The 11563-nt window shown below is 32.4% G+C and overlaps 1 protein-coding gene across 1 annotated transcript in view; it reads right to left on the bottom strand.

Moving 5' to 3' along the window:
* Window positions 1-11563, bottom strand: part of LOC106472622 — a 42433-nt gene that overhangs the window by 7793 nt on the left and 23077 nt on the right. Inside the window, exons 8-9 of the mRNA XM_022402091.1 lie at window positions 7192-7491; window positions 4273-4398 (exon numbers count right to left, since the gene is read on the bottom strand). Coding sequence (XP_022257799.1) covers window positions 4273-4398; window positions 7192-7491 — 426 coding nt within the window. The remainder of the gene's footprint in view (window positions 1-4272; window positions 4399-7191; window positions 7492-11563) is intronic.

Here is an 11563-nt window from a genome sequence, read left to right on the forward strand (position 1 = left end):
AGAATTCCCTCTCGAAGAGACCCTGGACACCCCCGCCAATAAAATATCAGACCAAACCAAGCCTTTCTAGTAGTGAGGTATCGAAAATCGAAATGGTGTATTTAAGTGTTTTACACTCACAAAAAAAAGAAACCTATCATTCTATAGGTATTTGAAGAACTTGTAGCATTCCGCCACAATTTAATTATTCGTATTGTTAGCCGACACTGGGCAGCTGTAGTACATAATTGAATGGAAGAATATATCATTCCAAGCTTTTACTTGTTGTTAAACAAATGTTTAAACAACTCTATTCAATTATGTACTACAGCTGCCCAGTGTCGGCTAACAATACGAATAATTAAATTGTGGCGGAATGCTACAAGTTCTTCACATACCTATAGAATGATAGGTTTCTTTTTTTTGTGAGTGTAAAACACTTAAATAAACCAGTTCGATTTTCGATACCTCACTACTAGAAAGGCTTGGTTTGGTCTGATATTTTATTGGCGGTAGTGTCCAGGGTCACTGATAGTGGAATTCTCCGAAACTAGTCTGGCTCAAAAACACCCCTCCCCAATGAAAGAATAAACAATTCCAAGCTTTTACTTGTTGTTAAACAAATGAGTTCATAGTTTTGTTGCTAAGCGACACAGACGAACAGAGCGTTACCAAAAGACAACTGGCTTTTATACATATTAGATTTCTTTCTGTCCTCTCTCTTCTTTCTACTCTAGCATTTTGATTCTCTAACTTCTCTCTTTTTATTCTAATCAGTAACTCTGCTGATTCATTACCTTATTCATCCTCTTTCTATTTTTTTTTATTTTTATATCTTCCTGCTACTCTCTCTGTCAGTTCATATGTTCGTTTTTTCTTTGTTCTCCTTTCTGTCAATCTCTCTCTCTCTCGAACCATTTTTTCTTCATACAAGCACTCTGTACCCGTTAAGTTATCTCCTATCTCTAGAGTGGTTATAAAACTAGTGTAATTTCCAAAAACTAATGGTACATATTTCCTTCATGCAAATATGCAAACTATTTTACTTATTCATTACACAGTCCGCCCTACAGACTATTTCATCTTGTATTTTTACAATTTAATTATTAATATTAACTTCCAATCAGAGCAAGATAATACCTACTTAGATCAAAACTGGTAATGATCAAATTGGTAATGAGTATCTTTAACTAAATATAGTTATCAAGATTAGAATGCTTTGTTCAATCAGTTAAGTATTCTCATTGTTAGCGATATTTTCGGTTGTGAACCCAATAAGATCTCTTGAGTTTCGGCCAGCCTCGAAGATTCAGACTAGTCCTAAATTCACATACTAAGCTAATAATGCAAAAAAATATATATAGTAAAAGTATAATAATAAATAATGAAGCTAGATATGTTACAAATTCTAGCCAGTGACTGAATACAAACACTTTAGCTTCAAGTATACTTAATGTTTGTTGAACAACGTAACATCAGTATAACAGTATATAAACAAAATTTTCTACAATCCTCCCGAAGAAAGTTTTGTGACCAATGAAAACCCAATAAAGGAATCCGACAGTAATTTAGAAGAATCTGATATCTGAAATGAATTGCTAATACACATGTTACTGCTTAGGCGTGAGTTCAAGTAGCAGGACAGTACCAATATTAGTAAAGCCAAAAACTAATGTTTATGAAGACACAAAATAAAAAATAAAATGAATACTGAATCGTTCAATAAACATTTAATATGTGTGTATTCTAATTAAAATATATCAATGTTAAATGTAGTATAAGGGAAAATAATACATTAAAGATACTTTGAATAAATAAATGAGTTTTTCCAACAATGTCTCTTTTAACAGTTGTTTTATGTTATTGTGAATCACAGCGACGTCAGTGAACCAACTATGCTATGAGATGTATCTAACACCATTAAGCCAATTTTAATTAATGTTTTTTATCTAATAAACCAATAAAACGTAATAAATAAAGTTTTATCTTCTGTAGAGGAAACTCGATAATATTAGAGAAATTCCAATAATAATAATAACCACAGGAAAAGGAAGTTACATCAATCATAACTATGACAACTAAAATAAGTTACAACAATCGTAACTATGACAACTAAAGTCAGTGACACAAAACTAATACAATTTAACTAATATGTGATGCTATACCATATATGGAACTGTTATATAACTAGTATTAGTAAAAGTTTAGACTAACAGAAGGTAAAATCAATGGTGGTCAATATGTTAAAAAGGTCCAATATTACCTTCAAAAAATTTTTAGAAACTTAATTGTAGACCAGAAGAGGTTGTGGTATTCTGTAAAACCTTTAAACGAATTGTTAGTAGCAAGAATATTGTTCAATTTCGTATAAAACCTAATGAATTTTGAGTTTAAAATGCGATAGGAGAAGTTCCGTTTTTGAAAAATGTTTTATAATGTTATACAAATTCTATTTTATCAAATAAGCTATAAGCAGTAATATTTGTAACATGACTTATTTAGAAATGAAAAATTGCTGCAAAATCGCGCTCCGCATATTGGGATCGGGGATACGTTATGAGTACTATTTGATTAAAGTAGACCAAGACCTTAGAGAGGTGTCTAGCTGCATTCTCTCTTGTTTATCAGTTCGAAGTCAGAAATGGCTATCGTGTAGTTTTCGATAAATACCTGAAATAAACTAAATCAAACGTTCTTACTTGCTTAACTCCTTTGAATAATATTTCTAGGTTTGTTTGCTTTATTAATTTAAGCACAAAGCTACATAATGGGCTATCTGTGCTCTGCCTACCCGGAGTATCGAAACCCGGTTACTAGCGTTGTAAATCCGCAGACATACTGCTGTGCCACTGGGGGACATATTTCTAGGTTTTTTCATTAAGGCAGAAAAATCTTCATGAAGAAACATTTCATCAGAACAGAAAAAGCTTTCATAAAGAAACACTTCATCAAGACAAAAACATTTTCATAAAAAAACACTTCATAAAGGCAGAAAAGCTTTCACAAAGAAACACATCATTAGGGCAGAAAAGCCTTCATAAATAACACTTCATTAGGGTAGAAAAGCTTTCATAAAGAAACGCCTCACCAGAGCAGAAAAGCATTCATAGAGCAATACTTCATCAAAGCAGAAAAGCCTTCATAAAGAATCAACATGATGTATCATATTTAGATGATTTTTTCAAATAGACAATCTAAAGAAAGTTGATAGTATTTTTTAAAACATTGCTATAATGTAATGACTGAAAATTATTTAGCCAGTTTCACTGGAATACACGGATAGTATTTAAAATCATGATGAAGCAAAAATCCAAAAATTCCCATCACATTGGACATAAAATCGCTTACGGGTATCATTTCAAAAACTATTAGAAATCAAACTACCCCAAAAGTGTTAATTTGAGGAATATCAGAAGTTTTTAAGAGGACTGTCATAAAACATCTTTACGTACAAGTTAATACTAAAAGGCACTGATTGTTTCACTAGACCAGCTCTGTGATAAGTACTGATTGTATCACTAGACCAGTTCTACACTAAGCACTGATTGTATCACTAGATCAGTTCTGTATTAAGTGCTGATTGTATCGCTAGACCAGTTCTGTACTAAGTGCTGACTGTATTGGTAGACCAGTTCTGCAGTAAGTACCGACTTTATCACTAGACCAGTTCTGCACTAAGTACTGACTTTATCACTAGACCAGTTCTGTATTAAGTGCTAATTGTATCGCTACACCAGTTCTGTACTAAGTGCTGATTGTATCACTAGACTAGTTGAGTACTAAACACAGACTGCATCACTAGACCAGGTCTGTACTAAACACTGAATGTATCACTAGACCAGGTCTGTGCTAAACACTTATTGTATCACTAGACCAGTTCGGTACGAAATAAGTAAACATTACAGAAAACAACATCAGGACGTATTCCTACTTACAGGTCATCATTTACTCGGTAGCCCTTTATATGTAAAGCTGACGCTATTAAGTGAATATAACAAAAGTTTTATATTCATTCAGCTACACAAATTAAAAGTAATAAACTAGTAAACACTATTACAAACTTAAATAATGTCAGCCTTATGACATTTTTTCTTAATTAATATAAGATGGAAGTTTGACAGGTTTCGATCATCAACTTGTTGTCACTATTTTATTTTGCACAGTTGTGAATGTTGATATTTATAGAACATTTTTCTGTCCTTTTGGTCAGTAATGAAATGGATTTTTAGATATGCTAAAAATTCTGTTTTCAAATACTTAAATTTTACTATTCAAAAAACCTGGCTTACTTACCACTACTCCTCTCTGAGCGTTCTGCTCTCTTTTTTACCAGCAGAACAATGATAATAGCAAGGAATGTTAAAGCAGAAACGGCTCCCACAAATATTCCCAGGTGAGGTATAATAGTAACCGGGTGATCTGTTGGTAGAGAAATTCTTACTGTTGAAGAGGAAAACATTAAAGTGTTCAATATGTTCTTCATGCGTGCTCATTGAGTATCCATTTAAAATGCTTTATTTGTCTGAAATTAATCTTTTTTTTAACCGCGTCGACATTCAAAGTAAAAGGTTTACCTAATATGTTTAAAAATATTTACAGTGAATTTCTATAACGTTTTTCTGAGAGGTAGTCAGTTTATTATAATCACTTTAAGTTTTTTTTTGTACATAGATTTCGTAATAAATATTCAGTTAATTGTTTTAAAACACCATTTAATGTTCGTAAAATAGATATAACAGAAAAAGGAATTATCTGATTTATTAATAACCGAGAAAAGATAAACTTTTAAAAAGTTCTTGAGAAAGGTCATTTTGAAAACTGTTACTGGAAATTTAATGTTAAATGTTTCCTAAACTGTAAAGGGCGTGTAATATATCTCTCTCCTCTGTCTGACACTTCTGTACAGATGACGATATATTTGCGTGAGCAAAAGGAAAACAGATGATTATATGACTTAATAACTCTTAGCTATAAAAACAGCTGATAAACGTTTTAAGTCAAAGAGGACGCTTAATCGACTGGATTCTGTTTTAGAAATAAGTTATTGATTAACCAGTACATCAGAAACGTTGATATCAGAATATTACGAATTCGTTTAAAAAACTTTTTAATTAAACTAAAAAAGAAAACTTTTTAGTTTCAATAAATACTAAATATTATTGGCAGACGAAGCTTTTAGAAACAATGATATATAATTTTTCCTATAATTTAAAAATCGTTTAGAACATCACAAGACACCGATGAATTAATAATTTAAATTTTACAAAACAAATATCATATTTATACAATAATGTCGTGTTCCCAGCCAAAGTGATTTAAATCAAAAAGTCATTTTAACTTTAAACTCAAACTAAAAGATTTGCTGTAACTAATTTGCTAGGATAAAGTAGTTTTGGTGAAAATTCTGTTGTGTGGAAATATACATAAACCGTACTATGCATTTCAGGACTGTTGAACATAATACAAAAAAGGGAATAACCTACCTATTTATAATGTATAAAGAGTCTTGTGCCAACTAAATAGTAACTGCTTACAAATATTATTATGATAACACAAAGATTCTAAATGACATTCCTAATTCAACTTCAATGAAATAAGTTTGGAATATGAAAGATAAAATTTGTCAAAACTGCAGAGTTGCTTCAGAAGTGTCTCTTCTGTTCATTCCCTTACGTGAAGCTGTACGAGCCCACTTATGTTCGCAACAAGGATTGGAACTGTGATTCCTAGCTTAATAAGCCCTCGGAAGGACTAGTCCATTCCAAACTCAAAATACCTGATGAATAAGTGATATGGATGATATTACACGTGTATGTATTAAGTTTCTCAGGACAGTCGAGGTCATTCGAATTTAGCAGAGTTGAACATTTTCTTTCCCAGAACTAATTCAGCTGAGAAAAAAAATCATAATCCTACAGTCCTGTTAAAACGATAAATGTCAGAGGCAGGATCAGAACAAAGCAGGAGATAAAATACAATTAAAACATAAATTTTCATAAAGAAAATTTACAAAACAAAACTTAAATTTTATAATCGTTTGTCAAAGGTCTCCGAATTCAAAGTTGTTTGGATAAAATGGGTGGGCTTATCATAGAAGTAAGGATCAGAAGAAAATGAATATTACTAACATCAGTATAGTAACACTATTCAGGTAAGAAGATGAAAAGTATATGAAAATAATACTAATTTGTTTAATAAATATTGAGGTCAGTCAAAAAATTACTACGTTTAACAGAGATAATGCTGTCTATATTTATTACTGTGATGCTTTGGTGTCAATGCTTTGAAATGGATTTTGTTTGGAGATTTTGTTCTGCATCACATAATTATATTTATCGAGACACAACAAACATACATTACGTTTCTGTTTTATAGGGTAGACACAACAAACATACATTACGTTTCTGTTTTATAGGGGAAACACAACAAACATACATTACGTTTCTGTTTTATAGGGTAAACACAACAAACATACATTACGTTTCTCTTTTGTAGGGTAAACACAAAAAACATACATTACGTTTCTCTTTTATAGGGTAAACACAACAAACATACATTACGTTTCTCTTTTATAGGGTAAACACAACAAACATACATTACGTTTCTGTTTTATAGGGTAAACACAACAAACATTATGACCCTATAAAACAGAAACGTAATGTATGTTTGTTGTGTTTACCCTATAAAAGAGAAACGTAATGTATGTTTGTTGTGTTTACCCTATAAAAGAGAAACGTAATGTATGTTTGTTGTGTTTACCCTATAAAAGAGAAACGTAATGTATGTTTTTGTGTTTACCCTATAAAACAGAAACGTAATATATGTTTTTTGTGTTTACTCTATAAAACAGAAACGTAATGTTATTTGTTTGTAATAAGATTAGATGACACTTGTGTAAGTTTTCACAGAGATTTGTAAAGAAATAAAGCTGGCGTTTAATAGTATACAATAAGTATTCAATATGAAACTGTCTACAGTCTCAAAATACAATACCAATTGTTTTAAGTAAAACAGTTTTATTGTATTTCGACACTAGGGACAGTCTCATTTTAAATATTTATTGTGCACTATTAAACTTTGGGTTTATTTGTTTCTGTTATCTGTTAATGTGGTTCTGAGTACCCTTTATACCACAAACGACAAACAAAATTGATTATTAATTATGCCTCTGATATACTGAATGCTTATGCTTTAAACTCTCACAAATCTCACCTCTTAGCCACCTAGCGGACACCTGTGTTTGAGCAGTTAAAGTGACAGCTGGACTTTTCCCTTTATCGTTAGAAGAATAAACGAACAAATCAAATGAAGCTCCAGGAATGAGTCCAGAAAGCCTGAAAACTGGTTGTCTGTTTCTGGTGACGTTAGCCTGGAGTACTTGGGATCCAGACAAATAGGCCTCGACATGGAAAAGCTGTTCAAGACCGCCATCATCTCCAGGAACACACTCAACGAATAGAGATTCACTACTGTAATTAGAAATGGTGCAGTTCTGAACTTGTTCCGGTGGGCCTGGAAGTACACAACGCATTAGTCTGATAAAAAAAATAAAACAAAATCACATATATTAGATCTAAATAATTGAAAGCACAGGTTTATACAAACACTGCTGCACTCGTAAAATGCTATTTGTGACATGAACTGCCCAAGTATTAGTCAAATGACTTTAAATCTTTAAAGGAAAAGTATAATACGTTCTACTTGGTTGTTCATTGAAAAAAAGAGCGGAATAAAATCTTGAACAGTGAAAAAATATTCCCTTATCCACTAAAGAACATTTCCGGTATTTGATAGCAGGGTCTTTTAATACATGTTTGCAGGACAATAAAGTAAAGCCTGGTAGATGTACAAAAGTGGCTTTGCTTACATACGTTAATATTTCCAATTTATTTCCTTCCCTGTCTATAAATACGAGAAGTTTTATAACATATTATGAATAAAAAATTCATGTCTTACATAAACACTGTAAAACTACAAATAAAATCGTAAAAGATTTATTATGGTAGAAAATTAACGTTATAATTTTCACATAAATCCAAGGAAGATTTAAGTAAATAAGAATTACGTTTTTTAGCAACTTCAAGTGCATTATCCGAACATCAGGTGAAACCTTTCATCAAGCGTTGCAAAATCACAAGTTGAAAAACAAAATTTTCAAAGGCTTACATAAAAATCAACAACTCAGAAAAAAATATCGCCCTATGCAGATTTACTTTTTTGTTCAGAGCACTTTTTCCACAAAACAATAAAAACTGGAATTATTAAAAACGCGATACTTGTACACATTTTTTCATGATTACGGATGTTATTATTCCTTTTTGAACCCAATAAGATATTTTGTAATCGCTTTTAAGTACTTCACGTCCTAGTCCAGACAATATGCTTCTTAACCACAAAAAATAATATTTTAGCAACTTCCTTTCTATTTCTCAAAGCACTATCCGTGTAAAAGTGTTTACAATCAATCACCCAAACTTGTATAACACCCATTAAACAACCGAACACCAATACTAGTATAAACCCAACCCACCACCTTATCTTTTATAATCGAAAAACCCTCTAAACTTTATGACGCCCCCCAGTGGTACAGCGGTATGTCTGCGGACTTACAAAGCTAGAAACCGGGTTTCGATATTCATGGTGGGCAGAGCACAGATAGCCCATTGTTTAGCTTCGTGCATAACTTCAAAACAAACAAACAAACTTTATGACACCCAACCAAACACCTAATTGGCACAAACTCAGTTCTTTAACATGTATAATCCCCCCAAAAAGAATTAATACTTTAACCAGTATAACACCCAATCAAACACCCTAACCAGTACAAACTCAACCAACCACCCTAACTTTCATCTTTCATATTACTGAGAATCATTCAAAAGGTAAACATAGAGGGCAGTGAGTAATGTTAATAATTACCGAGTTACATGTGTAAAAGTTTTAAATATGTTTACTATATAACTCATTAAATGTCGTGCAAAGAGAACAGCAATTCTAGTTCTTCTTTAAGTGAATCAGAACAACAATAGTGTGTATTTTAAGAATTTAGGTAAAATATATCAGGTAGTGAAACACTAAAAGGACTAGTAAAACAATGAATTAATAAATTAAATTAAATTATTTTGGTCGAAGATACGACTTATAGGACACTTAAAATCAAGAAAAGAAATTACAATTATTTGATATTCACATATGTTATTAATAAACTAAATACCGATTTTTATGTATATATAGCACTCGACAGAATTCAAACATTTACTTATTGGTTTTTTAACACACTCTATGAAACTTTCAGTATCTTAATAAACACTAACGTGATTACGATCAAGTATTATTCCGTTAGATGTTTTTAGCAATCTAATCTATTTGGTCGAGATTGCACTGTATCCAATTTTGCAACCTAAATTAAAAAAATACACCCTCACCCCATTCCTAATTATGCTGCGACTCGTGACACTTTAAATCTACTCTGTATTCCATACAATACCCCATTTTAGTCGTTTTTGCTGTGACAACAGGGATTTCTTCACAAGACTTATAAAATATGTTTTATCCAAACGCGTTACCTTGTTTTCTTAATTCAATCCGAGTCGATGCAAGAGACCAAGTATAAACCAAACGTATTACATTACCGTTGCGCTGTTCCTCCCCATACATTTGTACAATCATCATGGACAAATTCTATATTCTACAAGAGGACACCAGACAGAACAATTTCACCGACTCACCCGTAGTTGTTTATAACATGGCTTACGTCTTCGTGACACTCTTGAACGAAATGATTTCTATTACTCTGACGAAGATCCTCGATGTTGTCCTTGCGGCCATCCCTGTTGTGTCATTGGGTTCAAGTTGATTATTGTATTTTGGTGGTCAGACCAAAAGGACAATATTCCATGAAATGATGTTTCAGTTGTTTATCAGAATCGGCTACTTACTGTGTAACCATTAACCCCTGCTTCACGTTATATTAGTGTAGTCTGCATGTTAGCGAGACCAAAAAGGCCAATGTTCCATCAAACGAACTGCTACTTTTATCTAAGTGTCGGTTGTTTTCTGCGTATCCTGTCATCTTTGTTCCAAGTTATACACACCAGTGAGCCTAGGCGCAAGGTCAGAGAGCGATTCTGAGAATATCATATAAATAGTGGCAATCTCAACATACCTGTATCTCAAATATTGCAACAACAAAGACGTACCTTCCACATTTCTGCCCTGTAGTCTTAATGTCTGTCTCGAAAGACCAATGCTTTATTCACCAGTAGTTTCGGTGAAACAGTCGTATTTTCTTTAGTTTAAGGTTTTTCTTATTCCATTTATTTAACTTTCACAAAAGTTTTATCTTATTTTAATCTTCTTGTTGTTTCAGCGTAAAACTATACAATGGGCTATGTGTGCTATGTTGACCGCGGATGATCAAACCCTGAATTTTAGTGTTATAAGACTATAAAATTACCGCTCACTCACCAGGATACTTAATTTAAACTAACTGTATTTTTGTTTGGCCTTATTACTTTCTTCCAGTCCCCCCCCCCCAGGTGGTTCAGTGGTAAGTGTTAGGGCTAATAACGCTATAAATCGATACTCGTTGGGGGAAGAACACATTTCTTCCAACAATTCTATAATCAATTATTGTTTTACTTTTTTCGTGTCTCGATTTTTGTGAGCATGCTTTTTAAGTTTGAGGCAAAGCTAACCTTAATCTAAAACTACTTACTAGAGGGAGGATAACCAGTCAGCAGCACCCACCGTCTACAAGACTTCTCCTTACGCAATAGCGGGACTGAATCGTACCGATGGGTTTAGGTTTGAAATTAATAACACTGACATCTATTGTTGCAGTTTTACTTTTGATATATAGTTTTTTATCGACAATTCAATAAAATTGATAGTGGTTTTGTAACGGTCAAGTATTATATCGACATTTCATAGGTTTTTTATATAGCTTACAGATGACGCACAGAATATCTGTTTTCTATCATCCAGGTTGATTTTAGATTGCTTTGACATTTTTATTAAAAAATTGTTTCTACTTTAAGTCTATATAGATTAAAATGTTAGGGGTCATGACCTCGCTTATGAATACCTGTACACGAAATTTCTTAACAGAGATTTAAAAAAAAGAAAAAGAAATTTAGTTTCTCCAAAGCTGTAAAAATTTAAACAGCTGTTAAAATTCCTTAACTTTCTGCCTTAACAAAGTATAAACGATATTATTATGTTATACTGTCTGAATTTCTGGTATTTTTTAGCACATTATACTTTCTTATAAAGAAAAACCTCAATTCACAAAATCTATACTTTGAAGTTAAAATGTATATTAAGCAGTATAATTTACTGCATAAATTTCAACACAAATGTTAATCTCAAGAAACACCATCTTAAAGTTGGTGGAAAGAAGGCTGGAAAATAGAAAATGGAGATGATTGGAATTTGCAAAGATATCCTACGCGACATGTGGGTTAATCGTCAAGAGCTAGGTTTGTGTGGAAATTCGAGCAGAGCCACACGAGGGGTTATCTACACTAGTCGTCCCTAGTTTAGCAGTGAAAGACTAGAGGGAAGGCAGCTAGTCATCACCACC

The sequence above is a fragment of the Limulus polyphemus genome, unplaced genomic scaffold, assembly GCF_000517525.1.
Source record: "Limulus polyphemus unplaced genomic scaffold, Limulus_polyphemus-2.1.2 Scaffold122, whole genome shotgun sequence".
NCBI lineage: Eukaryota > Metazoa > Arthropoda > Merostomata > Xiphosura > Limulidae > Limulus > Limulus polyphemus.